The sequence below is a fragment of the Pongo pygmaeus genome, chromosome 20 (genome assembly GCF_028885625.2).
Source record: "Pongo pygmaeus isolate AG05252 chromosome 20, NHGRI_mPonPyg2-v2.0_pri, whole genome shotgun sequence".
Lineage (NCBI taxonomy): Eukaryota > Metazoa > Chordata > Mammalia > Primates > Hominidae > Pongo > Pongo pygmaeus.
The window spans coordinates 51,646,071-51,663,546 of record NC_072393.2 but is presented as its reverse complement, the minus strand read 5'-3'; the positions used below and the strand labels follow the sequence as shown (position 1 = coordinate 51,663,546).

Below are 17,476 nucleotides of genomic sequence, written 5' to 3'. Positions count from 1 at the left end.
TGCTTTCCATTGCGTCGACCTCCAGAGGGTGAAATAAAAGTAGAGGTGGCAGGAATAGCCCTGGGCAAACTGGCCCAGCATCGCCCACACACCAGCACCAGGCATGGTCCTAAGCGTCACTCATGGGCGTGTCAGGCGACCCTAGGATGCAGGTAACATCCGTTCATATACGTCACAGATCACATGTAACATGGCCACTTGGGGACTCTCTTAAGGAGGGACAGTGGCAGCAGGTGTCCCGTTTCCTTGTAGCAACACATGGATAAATTTGAGTAAAGCCACCGCGGGCCCCCACTCCACCAGGCAGCCTGCCTTGGTCATTTCCCTTTGTGACACTGCCAAGAAGATGCTTCTACCCAAGAAAGAAAAAAAGCAACTGTTTCTTATACTTTATTTACAAGGGCCCTGCCCTAAGGCCCCCACCCCACGAGAACCCACAAGGCAGGGCGTAGGGGAATTGGGCAGCAGGGCCGCAAGCTTGAAAAGGCTGAGTTCAGCTTTGGGGCGCATCGGTCCAGGGAGCCACAGACCCCAGGGAAAATGCTCGACAACACCCATACAGTAACTAAGTGTGCATATGTGTAGGGGGAGGATTTAGGGGTGAGGGTCTTGTGGGTGTATGTACAGGTGGTCCAGCCACAATGAGACTGTCAGCATGCCCCCTCATTCTCCCAGGTCCCAGGGGCCACCCATTTAAGGACAGTGGGGATATGCGTCCTCACTCCACAGCCAGCAGTGGCCCTGGCTGCTCTGGATATAAAGTTTCAGCTGCGAGGCCTGCCTTGCCTCACCTGTGCTTCGGTCCACACCAAATCACCCCCTCGGGACCCAGTGCCTCTCACATTACTATCTCCAGCTCGCCCCTCTCCTGAGAGCTCCAGACCCTTACACTCAGTGTCCTGTCGTGTCCTACAAACACTGCCAGCCTAACCTTTCCAAAGAGCACGCATGGTTCTCCCCCTGCCCGAACCCAATCTCTCTTTCGTCTCTCCACCATCCAAAACCAAGGAGTCCTCTCTGCTGCTGTGTCCTCATGTGCTCCTTCATGAAATCCTCTCACCTCCACCTTTTAAACAGCTTCAGATCTGACTGCTTCATACCCCTCAGTGGCCTCCATCCTGCTCCAGCCACCGTCACTTCCCACTTGCAGTCCCCTCCTTTCTGGGCTCCAGCTTCCACCCTGCCCCTGATAATCTGTCCTCCTACAGGGCAGACAAGAAGGATCTGTTTAAAACATTAGCCCCTTTGGGCCAGGCATGGTGGCTCATGCCTGTAATCCCAGCACTTTGGGAGGCTGAGGTGGGTGGATCACTTGAGGTCAGGAGTTCGAGACCAGCCTGGCCAACATGGGGAAACCCCATCTTTACTGAAAATATAGAAATTAGCCGGGTGTGGTGGCTGTGCCTGTGATCCCAGCTACCCGGGAGGCTTGAACTCGGGAGGTAGAGGCTGCAGTGAGCTGAAATTGCACCACTGCACTCCAGCCTGGGCGACAGAGTTGAGACTCCGTTTCAAAAAAAAAAAAAAAAAGGCAAGGCGCGGTGGCTCACGCCTGTAATCCCAGCACTTTGGGAGACCCGTGGTGGGAGGATTGCTTGAGCCCAGGAGTTCAAGACCAACCTGGGTAACAACAGTGACATCCTGTCTCATTTTTTAAAAAAATAAAATATTACCCCCAAGAGACACTCCTAAGAATCTCCAATGCACCTGAAATGAAATACCAACTTGGGTGCCCCTGCCTGCTTCTCTCTGTCTCCCCACCTGTTGGCTCTGATTTAATTCTACTCCAGCCAAGGCTGAGCACCTTCCTGCCCAAGGGCCTTTGCCTATGCTATCGCATCCGCCTAGAATCCTGTTCTCCAGCTCGCCCCAAAGTGATCTCTTTCACCTCTTTCGGGGATGGCTTAAGTGTCACCTCCTTGGAGACACCTCCCAGACCACCCTAGGCCCCCTTCTCGCTTCCCTTCATAACCATTCCATAGCGTGTGTGGAACTTGATGTTTTGTGTTCACGGTCTGTTTTCCCCACTCAGTTGTCATCTCCAGAAGGGCAGGAACCTTTTTTCTGTTTCCTTCACCATTTCCCCAGCGTCCTCCATACTGGGCCTGGCACGCAGTTGGCACTCAATAAATCCATGCTAACTGAACAGACACGGGGATCCCGCCCCCTAGCAGTAACTTTCCAACTCCCGGCTGGCCTCATTCCCAGGCCCTGGGAGGGTCCCCGAGGACAAGCCGCGGCTGGTGGGGACCTCGCCGGGGCCGGAGCCGGAGGACAGGGCCCGGAAGGCGCGCTCCGGGAGCTGGCGTTGCTCCTCGCCCAGGCTGCGGCGCAGGCGGCAGTGGTGCCAGCCACGGCGGATCTCCGACTGCACCTGCGACACGATGGCGCTCAGAGGCGGCGCCGTACCCCGCGCTGCCGCCAGAGGGCGGGGGCGGCGGCCGGGGCTCTTCCTACCTCCTTGTTGATGAAGCAGTAGAGGACGCTGACCAGGAAGCCCTGCCCAGAGGAGGTACGGAGGTTACATCGCTGGTAGGGGCAGGACTGTAACCGCCTCCACGCCTCCCTCCCCGTTTTTTTTTTTTTTTTTAAGGGTCGGAATATTGCTCTTGTTGCCCAGGCGGGAGTGCAGTGGCACGATCTCGGCAAACGGCAACCTCTACCTCCCGGGTTCAAGTGATTATCCTGCTTCAGCCTCCTGAGTAGCTGGGATTACAGGCGCCCTCCACCACGCCCAGCTAATTTTTGTATTTTTAGTAGAGACGGGGTTTCATCCTGTTGTCCAGGCTGGTCTCGAACTCCTGACCTCTGGTGATCCACCCATCTCAGCCTCTCAAAGTGCTGGGATTACAGGCATGAGCCACTGCGCCTGGCCTTTGTAACTGTTCTCTTAATAAGCTCCAGCCCTTGCCAGGCCCTGAAGCACCTCAGCTACTGCCACCGTGGTCCTAAACTATTAGGGTCATCTTTTCACTGGTTCCTGGCTTCCCCCACACCAACCCCACTGCTTGCCCCAGGTTAGCTGAGCACTGCTGGCTGGGGGTTAAGAACTGCGGACTCTGGAGGTGGGCTCCCTGGACTCAAAAACCACCTTTCCACTTTCTTTCCCATTTGGGCAAGCTGCTTAACCGCACTGTGCCTCAGTTTCTTCATCTGGAAAATGGAGCAGTAATATAGTAGTAGTTGTGAGAATTTAGGATGATTGTGTTGCTGTTTTTTTTTTTTTTTTTTTTTTTTTTTGGAGACAGGGAGACAGAGTCTTGCTCTGTCGCCCAGGCTGGAGTGCAGTGGCGCGATCTCAGCTCACTGCAAACTCGGCCTCCCAGGTTCAAGCGATTCTCCTGAATCAGCCTCCCAAGTACCTGGGATTACAGGCATGCGCCACCACGCCTAGCTAATTTTTTGTATTTTTAGTAGAGACAGAATTTTTGCCATGTTGCCCAGGCTGTCTCAAACTCCTGAGCTCAGGCAATACGCCCGCCTTGGCCTCCCAAAGTGCTAGGATTACAGGCGTGAGCCAACGCACCCAGTCTGTTTTTGTTTTCTGAGACAGGGTCTGGCTCTGTCACCCAGGCTGGAGTGCAGTGGAGTGATGATGGCTCACTTCAACCTCAACTCCTGAGCTAGAGGGATCCTCCCACTTCAGCCTCCAGAGTGGCTAAGACTACAGGCATGCACCACCACACCAAGTTAATTTTTTTTTTTTTTTTGAGACAGGGTCTTGTTCTGTTTCTCAGGCTGGAGTGCAGTGGCACAATCTCAGCTCAGTGCAACCTCTGCCTCCCGGGTTCAAGCGATGTTCCTGACTCAGCCTCTTGAATAGCTGGGATTACAGGTACATGCCACCTAGCCTGGCTAATTTTTGTATTTTAAGTAGAGACAGGGTTTCTCCATGTTGATCACGCTGGACTGGCCTCCTTGGCCTCCAAAGTGCTGAGATTACAGACATGAGGCACCGCGCCCGGCAGCTAATTTTTTATTTTTGGTAGAGATGGGGATCTCGGCCGGGCGCGGTGGCTCACACCTGTAATCCCAGCACTTTGGGAGGCTGAAGCGGGCGGATGACCTGAGGTCAGGAGTTCGAGACCAGTCTGGCCAACATGGTGAAACCCCATCTCTACTAAAAATACAAAACTTAGCCAAGCGTGGTGGTGGGCACCTGTAATCCCAGCTACTTGGGAGGCTGAGGCAAACAGAATCGCTCGAATCTGGGAAGTGGAGGTTTCAGTGAGCTGAGATGGCACCATTGCACTGCAGCCTGGGCAACAAGAGTGAAACTCCATCTCAAAAAAAAAAAAAAAATTGGTCAGTTGTGATGGCTTGCTCCTGTGCTCCCAGCTACTTAGGAGGCTGAAGCAGGAGGATTGCTTTGGACCAGGAGTCCAAGGCTGCAGTGAGCTAGGATCACACCCCTGCACTGGATCCAGCCTGGACAACAGAGGGAGACCTCATCTCTAAAAAAATAAAAATAAATAAAACAGTAACCCCATCCCTCAGTGGACACTTGTCATCTCCTTTCTTGCTTTATTCTCCCTCTAGGCACATCTCACCATCTGACATTCTATATGCTTTCCTTTTTTTTGAGACATGATCTCCCTCTGTGGCCAGGCTGGAGTGCAGTGGTGTAATCTCGGCTCACTGCAACCTCTATCTCCCGGGTTCAAGCGATTCTCCCACCTCAGCCTCCTGAGTAGCTGGGATTACAGGTGGCCACCACCACATCCAGCTAATTTTTCTATTTTTTAAGTAGAGACGGGGTTTCACCATATTGGTCAGGCTGGTCTTGAACTCTTGACCTCAGGTGATCCGCCTGCCTCGGCCTCCCAAAATGCTGGGATTACAGGTGTGAGCCACTGTGCCCAGCTGTATGCCTTACTTCTATAGTGTGTTTAGTGTGTCTTTCCCACTGGAGGGTAGGGACCATTTGGTTCTTGGTTGTATCCCTGTGATAAGCCTGGAGGAGTGCTTAGCATATATACATGCTCAGTAATTTTTTGCTGAATTTAATGAATGAACAGCCTTGTCCACTGAGACTGGTATTTTCCCCACTTTAGAGATAAGAAAACAGGCCGAATGAGGTGAAGCAGGTTGGGGACTCAGGTAAACCAAGCAAGTGTAGGGTAGGCCTTCAATTTTGGAATGAATCTTCCCTTAGATTCTGCACGTTGGCACCTCACTTACCTCTCCCTACCCTCAACCCTGAGGTGAAGGCCACACAGCTGGCAAACAGCTAGAAAGTGACAAAACCTGAATTTGGCCCCAGCTGTGTCCAGCTTCGAAGCCCTCACTCTTCACTAGCAGGCAGCACTGCTGGGGCCGCCAATCTCCTGTCCCGGTCCCTGCTGCTCCCCGCAGCCCAGGACAGTCCTAGTTCAGTATTTTGTATTGAATGAAGGAACGGGCTGGGCGCCATGGCTCACGCCTGTAATCCCAGCACTTTGGGAGGCCGAGGCGGGTGGACTACCCGAGGTTAGGAGTTGGAGACCAGCCTGGCCAACATGGTGAAACCCCGTCTCTACTAAAAATACAAAATTAGCCAGGTGTTGTCGCACATTCCTGTAATCCCAGCTACTCTGGAGGCTGAGGCAGGAGAATCGCTTGAACCCCGGAGTCAGAGGCGGCAATGAACTGAGATGGCGCCACTGTACTCCAGCCTGGGCGACAGGGCGAGAATCCGTCCCCCCCCAAAAAAAAAAAAAAAAAAAGAATGAATGAATTAATGAACGAACTAAATCCCATCTTCACACCCCATTCAGTGGCTGCAACAGAGAACGACTGTTGCTTTCGTGCCCCTCTGGGGAGGAGGCCCTGGGTGGAAGGATAGAGCCCCTGCACCCTGCCTGAGCACCTGGAAGGAGCTGAGGAAGATCTCAAAGCCGAGCTTGGCGAAGCGCAGGGTGCCCCGGGCCTGTTCCTCTGTCACGGGAGCAAACACCACCTCGTGGACACCCAGCAGGGGCACCAGCGTCAGCGTGGAGCGAGCCAGCCTGGGGAGAGAGGGCGGCAGCAGTGATCCCGCACCCCTGGTTCCCCATCTCGCACCCGGCCCCTTCCCCTCGGTCCCCAACGCATGCCCTCACCTCAGCCGGTAATCCCGGCAGCGCATTTGCCGTGTCCTCAGCTTGGACAGGAGAATGCCAAGAATGCGGATAAAAATGAGGAAATTAATCTGTGGGGAGAGATAAGGGCTGAGCCAGCCGCGATCCCATTCTGAAGGGGCAGGAGGAGGTGGCACCCCACTTCCCAGAATGGGAAATCCCTGAGGGCGGCCTGGTGGAGGCGGGACCGATCCTACCAAGATGGTTATGAGGATGGGGGTCCGTATAATCCACCAAATGGCCTTGACTTCGTTGCGCTCCCAGCACCTGGGGAAGGCGGAGTAGAGCTAAGAGATAGAAAAACTAGACTCACCGATCACCAAGCTCATTTGCTCTCTAGGCCCCGCCCACCGCACTTGAGGCCACGCACATTCTCTAAGGTCCCGCCCATTACGATCCAGGCCCCACCCCCTCCCCTTGCCGATTGCCCTGGAACACAAGCTTTCCTAACTCCCCATTACTTTGGATCCCGCCCACGTATCCCCAACACTGAATAGCCTTCCGACCCTGCCCACGTTTCCATCACAACCCGCCACAGTCCCTCAAAGCCCCGCCCACCTCCCACGCCCCGCCCCAGACCCTGCAACTCACTGCGTGTTCTCGTACAGGTACCTGACGATCACCCAGGGAATGACGAAAAGCGCGGGGGCCCCTGTGCAGACCCCGACCCCGCCCCCCCACCCCGCCGCAGCTGTCAGCGCGCTCACGGGCCCCGCCAGGCCCAAGACCCGCGGAATTCCTCTGTCGGGGTTGGGGAGGCAGAAGCCTAGAGACGGGAGGAGACCCGCAGAGGCCAACCAGCAGGGCAGTTGGGGGAGCCGAGGAGAGGCGCGCTGGGTTGGGCGGAAGACGGGATCGGAGCTCACCCCAGCCGAGGAGCAGGTAGTAGCGGAAGTGGCCCTCCTCGGAGCCTCCCACGAGCACCAGGAGACTATGCAGGTAGACGCCCTCCACCAGCAGCCACGTGTAGTTGGCACCCACGCAGTACTGGGTCACGATCTGGGCCGTGCGGCAGGCAGCGAGGGCCTAGGGAGGGGCCAGACCGGTAGAGGGGTAGTCAGCGCTGCCTGGGTGTCTCCCAGCCTCCCCCAACTTTGATCGCCCTTCCACCCCGTCTCTTGCCATCAAAGGTTCTTCCACTCTGTGTCCCCAGTGAATGGTATCTGTGATTGGTTTTTCTCACCCTATTCCCTTTCCCTGTATGGACTCTCCCACTCTGAACCCCTTAACAATTGGTATCTGGTTGGGCGCGGTGGCTCATGCCTGTAATCCCCGCACTTTAGGAGGCCGAGGTGGGCGGATCACCTGAAGTCAGGAGTTGGTGACCAGCCTGGCCAACATGGTGAAACCCCGTCTCTGCTAAAAATACAAAAATTAGCCAGGCGTGGTGGCGGGCGCCTGTAATCCCAGCTACTTGGGAAGCTGAGGCAGGAGAATGGCTTGAACCCAGGAGGCGGAGGTTGCGGTGAGCCGAGATTGCGCCACTGCACTCCAGCCTGGGCGACAGAGGGAGACTCCGTCTCAAAAAAAAAGAAGCAGCTTCTTTTTTGAGACTCCGTCTCAAAAAAACAAAACAAACAAAAAACAAAAACAAAACAAAAAATAATTGGTATCTTCCATCATTGCCATCAGTTCCCCCTAGATCCCCAAAATGTGACCTCTGTCACTGGTCACCCCAGCTCCTTCTAAGAACTGAACTCTCCTGCCAGTACCCACATTATGGACTCTCCTGCCCTATGGCGTCCTCCTTTTTTTTTTTTTTTTTTTTAGATGGAGTCTTGCTGTGTTGCCCAGGCTGGAGTGCAATGGCACAATCTCGGCTCACTGCAATCTCTGCCTCCCGGGTTCAAGTGATTCTCCTGCCTCAGCCTCCCGAGTAGCTGGGACTACAGGCATGTGCCCCACGCCCAGCTAATTTTTGTATTTTTAGTAGAGACGGGGTTTCACTATGTTGGTCAGGCTGGTCTCGAACTCCTGACCTTGTGTCCTGCCTGCCTCGTCCTCCCAAAGTGCTTGAATTACAGGCATGAGCCACCATGCCCAGCCCCTCTTATTTTATTTTATTTTATTTTATTTTATTTTATTTTACTTTATTTTTTGAGACAGGGTCTCAATCTTTCGCCGGATTGCACTGGCACTATCACAGCATCACAGCTCACTGCAGCCTCGACCTCCTGGACTCAAGTGATCCTACCATCTCAGCCTCCCAAGTAGCTGGGAGTACAGCCGAGGGCCGCCATGCCCGGCTAATTTTTGTATGTGTTTGTAGAGATGGGGTTTTGCTATGTTACCCAGGCTGGTCTTGAACTCCTGAGCAAAAAGCGACCTGCCCACCTCAGCCTCCCAAAGTGCTGAGATTACAGGCATGAGCCACTGCCGGGCCACGCTATGGCTTTTTTTTTTTTTTTTTTTTTTTTTTTTTTGCGATGGAGTCTTGCTCTGTCACCCAGGCTGGAGTGCAGTGGCACAATGTCAGCTCACTGCAACCTCCTGCTCCTGGGTTCAAGCGGTTCTTTTGCCTCAGCCTCCGGAGTAGCTGAGACTACAGGCAAGCGCCACCACGCCCAGCTAATTTTTGTATTTTTAGTAGAGACAGGGTTTCACCATATTGGCCAGGCTGATCTTGAACTCCTGACCTCATGATCTGCCCATCTTGGCCTCCCAAAGTGCTGGGATTACAGATGTGAGCCACTGTGCCTGGGCGCGTGTGGCTTCTTAACAATTGGTATGGTCCAACTTTCAACCAGATAGTTCTTACCACGTCTGCTCCCAGACTCTAGTCTCTCCCATCCTGTCTCCTAGTAACGAACTGGCACCTACCACATCCCTGCCCCCACTTACTTTCTCGTATCCTGCCATGCCTCGCCTCCAGCAGGTGGATTCTCTCATTGGTGAAAAAGTTCAATGATGGGTGAGATAATGAGGGAGAGGAATGGAAAATTCCAGTATGGGAGTGATAGGCTGGGAGAGTTCAATGATGGCAGAGGCCGAGCTGGGAGGTTCCCTCTCCAAATGTGTCTTGATCCCCCACCCCAAGACACATTTGGAGAGGGACCCTCCCAACTCAGATAAACTGTGGAGAGTGTAGGAGATAGGAAATGGACTGAGAACTTCCTGGTCCCACCAGAGAAGCAAGATTCCCATTTGGAGGAACGGAAGGAGGATGCCCACCTGGTTCCACAGCGCAGGGGCCTGGTCCCCAAGGTAGGGGCCAGGTCGAGGTAGTAGACGGTCTCGGCTGAGAATGGCCGTGGCTCGCAGCATGAAAGACGTGAACAGGTTGATGTGGATATAGTTTCTAGTGCAATGTAGTCGCCTAGGGGAATTTGGAAGGCAGTTTGGGGGCCCCTGGAGAGCTGTCCTCAGCCACACAGAGCTCTATTTTTTTTTTTAAACAGGGTCTCACTCTGTCACCCAGGCTAGAATGCAGTGGCACAATCAGGGCTCACTGCAGCCTCAACCTCCTGAACTCAAGCAGTCCTCCTGTCTCAGCGCCCCCCTATAGCTGGTACCACAGGTGCATCACCAGCATGCCTAGCTAATTTTTTATTTGTCGTAGAGACAAGGTTTCACTATGTTGCCCAGCCTGATCTCAAACTCCTGGGCTCCAGCGATCCTCCTGCCTTGGCATCCCAAACAGCTGGGATTACAGGCATCAGCCACCGCTCCCGGCCACACAGAGGTCCTTTAACCACCCCCACTGCTCCCCATAGAACCACCAGTGCATGGTTGGACCTGGTGGAAACAGACCACCCCATCTTACTGGACAAACTGAGGCCGAGCTCACATCTCTGCCGCCACCACTCAGGGTTAAGGTCCCACCTGAACAAACTCAAGATGAGCAGGGCTAGCAGCAGTGTGGCGAGAGACAAGGAGTAGCCGACAGTGTACATGACCTGCAACCGCTCCAAGATGAGCCTTTGGTCCTGGTCGGGGCAAGAAGGGGAAGGGAACAAGGCTTGGCTGGAAGCCCCAGGCCCAGAGAGAGACTGGAAGGACCTCTGCTCTTTGTTTCTGCCCAAATACCCTATTTTATCTTGGGGAACTTCTTACCCTTATTTGAGAAGGGCCGACTCCACCCTTCAGCTCCAGGCCATGAGGCATGTGACCAGCCAACCAGAGATTTTTTTTTTTTGAGACACGGTCTTGCTTTGTTGCCCAGGCTGGAGTACTCTGGCAGGATCATGGTTCCCTGCAGCCTCGCCCCCCAGGGCTCAAGCGATCCTCCCGCCCCAGCCTCCAGAGTAGCTGGGACTACAGGTGCGTGCCACCATGCCCAGCTAATTTTTGTATTTTTAGTAGAGACGGGGTTTCACCATGTTGACCAGAATGGTCTCCATCTCTTGACCTCGTGATCCGCCCGCCTTAGCCTCCCAAAGTGCTGGGATTACAGGCATGAGCCACCACTCCTGGCCAAATTTTTATATTTTTTGTAGAGATGGAGTTTCACTATGTTACCCAGGCTGGTCTCAAAATCCTGCGTTCAAGCAATCATCTTCTCAAAGTGTTGGAATTATAGGCATGAGCCATTGAGCTCGGCCCAACCAGAGCATTCTTTTTTTTTTTTTGAGATGGAGTCTTGCTCTGTCACCCAGGCTGGAGGGCAGTGGCATGATCTTGGCTCACTGCAACCTCTGCCTCCTGGGTTCAAGCAATTCTCATGTCTCAGGCCCCTGAGTAGCTGGGACTACAGGTGCACACCACCATGCCCGTCTAATTTTTGTATTTTTAGTAGAGACGGGGTTTTGACATGTTGGCCAGGCTGGTCTCAAACTCCTGACCTCAAGTGATCCACCCTCCTTGGCCTCCCAAAGTGCTGGGATTACAAGCGTGAGCCACAGCACCTGGCCATCTTATTCTTTTCCATCACAGAAGGCAGTACATCTTTCTCTCTTTGAAGCAAGTCTGAGTTGAGTTTCTCTCACTTACAACCCAGAGGTCTGAACAGTCCAAGGGGTTTCAGGCCCTGCCTGAATCTACTGCCTTTCCATCTCTCCCTGGACTCCTAACCCGAAGCCCTCACCTCTTCTTACCAGAAAGGCCTCATTCTTCTCTGGGTTCTCACATTGTGTATGGTCTCTCCAAAGTCCCCATTGGCCATCACTGCCACACTGGCGGAGGACAAAACCTGCAGCCACTGTGGGGAAAGAAGAGAGGCAATTAAGGCACACAGAGAAAGAGGTAAATACAGAAAGACAAACTGTGAGACAATAACAGAGAGGGAGAGAGCCAAAGTGGTGATGATGATGATGATGATGATGATGATGATGATAAACCCTTATATGGCACATTATTTGTATTAATTTAATATTCATACAAGCCCATGGAATTGGTAATATCTTTAACCTAGTTCTACATATGGGAAAATTGAGATACAAAATGTTAAGGCCGGGCGCGGTGGCTCACACCTGTAATCCCAGCACTTTGGGAGGCCAAGACAGGTGGATCACGAGGTCAAGAGATCGAGACCATCCTGGCCAATATGGTGAAACCCTGTCTCTACTAAAAATACAAAAATTAGCTGGGTGTGGTGGCGTGCGCCTGTAGTCCCAGCTACTCGGGAGGCTGAGGCAGGAGAATCGCTTGAACCCGGGAGGTGAGGTTACAGTGAGCCGAGATCACACCACTGCATTCCAGCCTTGCAACAAAGCGAGACTCCGTCTCAACAACAACAAAAACAACAACAGTTAAATAGGCCTGTAATCCCAGTGCTTTGGGAGGCTGAGGTGAGAGGATCCCTTGAGGCCAGGAGTTTAAGACCAGCCTGGGTAACATGGCAAGACTCCATCACTGCCAATTTTTTTTTTTTAAATTAGCTGGGTGTGTTAGCGTGTGCCTGTAGTCCCTGCTATTTGGGAAGCTGAGGCAGGAGGATCGCTTGAACCCAGGCGTTCCCAGGCTGCAGTGAACTATGATGCTGCCACAAAAGAAAAAAAATAGGTTAAATAAGTAAACTGTCTGAGGCGACATAGCTAGTTAGGTTAAGATGCCCAGAGACTGACAGATTCAGGAAAAGGAGACAAAATAAGAATCCTGTGGTGGCCGGGCACGGCGGCTCATGCCTGTAATCCCAGAACTTTGGGAAGCCAAGGCCAGCGGATCACTTGCGGTTAGGAGTTCGAGACCAGCCTGGCCAACATGGTGAAACCCTGTCTCTACTAAAAATACAAAAAAAAAAAAAGCCGGGTATGGTGGCGCGCGACTGTAATCCCGGCTTCTCGGGAGGCTGAGGCTGGAGAATCGCTTGAACCCGGGAGGTGGAAGTTGCAGTGAGCCGAGTTCATCCCACTGCACTCCAGCCTGGGCGATAGAGCGAGACTCCGTCTCCAAATAAATAAACAGAAAGAGATACGGAGACAGAGAAGCTGCGTTATGTGAGATAGGCAGGGTTGGACAGACAGGAGAAACCCAGCCTGCCGGAAAGGAGTAGGGGGCAAAGAGGAGCAGGAGAGGGGTGCAGGTGAGCTGTGGGACTCGGATGTAGGTGTCTGGGGGCAAAGGTTAGCAGTTGTTTGTGTCTGGGGACGGCTCCAGGCCCAGGGAGCACCTCACCGTGGTGGTGCCAGGGCAGGTACCAGGGGCAGGACGCACGGGCAGTGGCGTTGGGTGCAGCATAGTCCCAGCAGACGTACATATCGAAGGACCCGTTACAGGCGAGGCCTGGGGGTGGGCACGGGGGCCAGGTGCCCAGTGGACCTACTGCGCAGTGGGCCAGTGCTTCTCCGCCGGCCACATCAAGCCCGGCTCTAGCCCCGCCCACTCGGAGGGCGTTCCGTCCCGGCTCGGCCACAAGCTCCTCCCACCAGCCTCAAAGCTCCGCCCCTCCTCCCGGCCCCACTCTGGGCTCCTCCCACCAAACAAGTCCCCGCCCCAGATCGTCCCACCCGGAGGGGCCCTTCCGAGTCTCCATCCCAAACCCCGCCCCCTTCAAGGTTTATTTCTGTGCAGGCCCCGCCCAAGGCTCCTCCCATTTCAAGCTTCTTCCCAGGCCTCCCCCAGGAACCGTGGTCCCGCCCCAGTTCCCACCACGCTCAGGTCAGTCCCCGGGCCTCTCCAGCCCACAGCGCCCCGAGATTTCTTCCCCACCCGTCAGCCCAAGGCCCACCCCAAGCCCACCCCTCTCAGCCTCAGGTCCTCCCCGCGTCCCCAGCCCTCCTGGTCACACCTGAAGGCGGTTCCGCGGCTGCCAAGGTCTCCTGGCACTCCCTGCGGTACCGTTCCCAGCGCTGGTACAGCTCCCCCGCCGTCTGCCCCTCAGAGCCTGTCTAGGAAAAGAAAGAAGGGAGGACCCCCCCCCCAAAACCGACCCCCGCTCCCAGGCTGCTAGGTCCATGTGGCCCAGAAGCGCCCCAGAGAGACTTCGAGGGTCTGTTGCGTGTTGTTCGGGAGTCTTGGGTGGCTTGGAAACCAGTTCCAAGTCTTGGGGTGGGGTGCCTGGAAGCCACCCACTGGAGTTGCTATGGGAGACTGAAAACCTTCAAGAAAATTGGGGAGGGGGTGGCTGGAAATTATCAGGAGGACTTGTTGGGGGAAGAAAAGGGAGTGGAAACAATCAAAACTCGAATCTGGGCCCGGGCACGGTGGCTCACGCCTGTAATCCCAGCACTTTGGGAGGCCGAAGCGGGTGGATCACTTGAGGCCAGGAGTTCGAGACCAGCCTGACCAACATGGTGAAATCCCCGTCTCTACTAAAAATCCAAAAATTAGCCAGGCGTGGTGGAGTGCGCCTGTAGTCCCAGCTACTCGAGAGGCTAAGGCGGGAGAATCGCTTGAACCCGGGAGATGGAGGTTGTAGTGAGCCTAGATCATGCCACTGCATCCCAGCCTGGGTGACAGAGTGAGACTCCGTCTCAAAACAAACAAACAAACAAACAAAACACCACCCAACAACTTGAATCTGGGCAAGCAGGACAGTCTTGAAACTCTTTGCGCTGAGGGAAGCCTTTTTTTTTTTTTTTTTTTTTTTCCTGAGACAGAGTCTCACTCTGTCACCCAAGTTAGAGTGCGGTGGCACGATCCCGGCTCATGGCAACCTCTGCCTCCTGGGCTCAAGCGATTCTCCTGCCTCCGCCTTCCGAGTAGCTGGGATTACAGGCGGCCGCCACCACGCCCGGCTAATTTTTGTATTTTTTTTAGTAGAGAGGGAGTTTCACCATGTTGGCCAGGCTGGTCTCGAACTCCTGACCTCAGGTGATTCACCCGCCTCGGCCTCCCAAAGTGCTGGGATTACAGGCGTGAGCGACAGCGCCCTGATGACGGAAACCCTAAAACCGTCCCCATACCTCCCTCCAAGCCTGGAGCTCCTCTGGCTCCTCGCGTCCTCACCTCCGCCCTCCGGAGCAGCAGCCCCCACAGTGAGAGCCGCAGCAGCTGCTGCAGGATCGGAGAGGTAGTCATCGTGAGGGCGGCGAAGGGTCTGGTTCGTGCAGGGGCGATCAGGCCTGGAGGGTCCCAGGGCAAGGTCAGCACCTCTGCCCTCCTACTCCAACCCCAGCGTCACCCCGCCTCAGGGATTCACACACAGGGGCAGACGGCGGGGGAGCCGTACACACGCGGGACTCCGAGGCAGCGCGCCCGCTCCCGCAACTCCCGGGCGTGATGATCTGGGGGAAGGGAGAGGCACGCGGAGTGGGTGGAACTCCGGTGGTGGGCGGGGCCCCTTAAGTGATTCCCCGGCCGCCCCTGACTGTTGCTGGGGCAGCAAAGGTGGAAGGGGGGTGTTTGCTGAGCGGGCGGTTGCCCCAGAGCTACGCTGGGCGGAAGTGTCAGTGTCACCGCGAGTCTGGACCTACAGACTCCTGGGAACCCGGGGACTGCCTTGGAGAAGAGGGAGTAGAAACCGTCAGCCTAGACCCCTTTTCTATGGGGAACTGAAAAACTTGAAGGTTTTCAGTACCCCCTAGTGGGGTACTTGAAACGCCCATCTGAGTTCCCACAGCCTGGTGGAGAACTTGAAACGCCTATCGGAGCTCCCACTCTCCAAGCCCAAGGGTTTTCTAGCACAGATAGGAACCTGACCTTACAAAACTTTCTCCGCTGGGGGTAGATAAAGCCCAGAGTAAGTGGAACAACCCTTTCCCAGCATCCAAATACTTAGGGACTAGAGAAGCGACAGATCCGGGGTTAGATGTGTAGATGCCTGGAAATCGGTCTAACTCCCAACACCCACTCACCCGCGCCCCCGCGGCTCCACGTAGAGAAAGAGGAAAGCAGAGAGGATCTCAGGTCGAGCCTCAGAAGGACAGACAACGGCGTCACAGACACAAGAGACAGAAATGTAAAGACTGGGAGGCGCAGAGACGGAGGGACAGAATGAGACCCCCAGCCAGAGACCAGAGAAAAACAAACAGAAAGAGACACAAATGTGGGCTAGGAGACAAAGAGGAGGCAGAGACGTGGAGGGAGACAGAGCAGGGGAAAGAGAAGTTATCTAGCAGCTAACCAGAGATGGAAACACACAGACAGAGACATCAAGAGACAGAGATGAGCAGAGACGGTGGCGGGCACAGAGACAGAGAGACAAAGGCAGGGCAGAGAAGCAGAGAGGGAGAGTGCCAGAGACTTGAGGGGTCAAGGGGGGCAAGGAGAATGGGTTGGGATTGGGGAGCCCTCACCTGTCCCCAGTCCTGCTCCTGGTCACTTGCTCCTGCAGCCCCTGCCACCGCTGCCTCCACTGCCTTGTCTCGGCTCTGGGAGAGGTGACAGGCGCTGGCAGCCCGGGGTGGTGGGAGGGGGCGGGGCCAAGGCGGGACAGGGAACGGAAGCGGGGAGCTCTGGGGCACAGAGCCAAGCAGGGGGCAGTCATCAAGGTCATGAGGGAGGGCAGTTACTGAATTGTCCTTATCGTCCTGAGGACCCCTGCACCAAGTATGTACAATCTCTCATGCTGTCCCACCCACAGGTACCCCCCTCCCACCGCCACTCATTCCCAAAGCCTCAGTCACTCAATCAAACATGCAGTGTCACACACAATCCCATAGGCTGAGCCATGGAAAGGCACAGTCACAGAACCTCACAAGCTGTTACTCGCACAGTCACACATTCAGTCACACCCATACAGTCCCATGGTCACACCCAGACAGCCACAGTCTTTCACTCACAGGTTGACAGTCATCCACAGTGACACACAGTCACGTACCCAGGGCTATGGACGCCTGCACACACACAGTAACACTCATAGTGTCCCACAGTTCCAACAACACTGTCAATCACCCACACATTCACGCAATCACGGGGTTTCATCACAAACACTGTTGCCCTGCTAGCCTGTGTGGCCTGGGAGGGTAGAGCCAGGACATCTGGGTCACCACTGGGTCCCCAGAATTGTTAAGAGCAGGGGTTCAAGGAAGGATTCTCATGAAATAAACATATGCAGTATGCAGTTGTGTGGTTACTCGCAGACATAAAATTTTTTTTTTTTGAGACAGAGTCTCCCTCTGTTGCCGAGGCTGGAGGACAGTAGCATGATCTCAGCTCACTGCAACCTCCGCCTCCCGGGTTCAAGCAATTCTCCCACCTAAGCCTCCCAAGTAGCTGGGATTCCAGGCACACACCACCACACCCGACTAATTTTTGTATTTTTAGTAGAGACTTGTTGCCCAGGCTGGTCTCAAACTCCTGACCTCAGGTGATCCACATGTCTTGGCCTTCCAAAATGGTGGGATTACAGGCAACAGCCACCACACCTGGCCCATACAATCTTTTTTAAATTGTATTTATTTATTTATTTATTTATTTATTTATTTATGAGAGCGGAGTGCACAGGAACAATTATAGCTCACTGCAGCCTCCACTTCCTGGGCTCAAGGGATCCTCTCACCTCAGCCTCTGGACTAGCTGGGACTACAGGCATGAGCCACCATGCCCCACCATTTTATTAAAAAATAATTTCAACTTTTTTTTTTTTTTTTTGAGACAGGGTCTCACTCTGTCACCCAGGATGGAGTGGAGTGGCACCATCTTGGCTCACTTCAACCGCCGCCTCCAGGGTTCAGGAGATTCTCCTGCCTCAGCCTCCCGAGTAGCTGGGACTACAGGTGTGTGCCACCACGCCCGGCTAAAATTTTTGTATTTTTAGTAGAGATAGGGTTTCGCCTTGTTGGCCATGCTGGTCTCCAACTCTTGGCCTCAAGCAATCCTCCCGCCTCGGCCTCCCAAAGTGCTGGGACTACAGGCATGTGCCATCACACGCAGCCTCAACTTTTATTTTATTTATTTATTTATTTATTCATTTATTTTAATTCATTTTATTTATTTATTTTTGTAGACAGGTTCTCACTCTGTCACCCAGGCTGGAGTGCAGTGGCGCCAACTTGGCAACCTCTGCCTCTTGGGTTCAAGCAATTCTTCTGCCTCAGCCTCCAGAGTAGCTGGGACTA

The 17,476-nt window shown here is 54.3% G+C and overlaps 1 protein-coding gene across 1 annotated transcript; it reads right to left on the bottom strand.

Moving 5' to 3' along the window:
* Positions 1–408: 408 nt before the first annotated feature.
* Positions 409–15,767, bottom strand: GIPR (gastric inhibitory polypeptide receptor). Its single transcript, XM_054463715.1, has 14 exons — positions 15,713–15,767; positions 14,424–14,701; positions 13,264–13,363; positions 12,651–12,758; positions 11,132–11,235; positions 9,921–10,024; positions 9,270–9,414; positions 6,965–7,124; positions 6,690–6,750; positions 6,296–6,365; positions 6,081–6,169; positions 5,849–5,987; positions 2,458–2,499; positions 409–2,374 (listed from the first exon to the last, which is right to left on the bottom strand). The coding sequence occupies exons 2-14, from the start codon at positions 14,493–14,495 to the stop codon at positions 2,168–2,170; spliced, it is 1,401 nt and encodes a 466-aa protein (XP_054319690.1). The 5' UTR covers positions 14,496–14,701; positions 15,713–15,767; the 3' UTR covers positions 409–2,167.
* Positions 15,768–17,476: the final 1,709 nt, after the last annotated feature.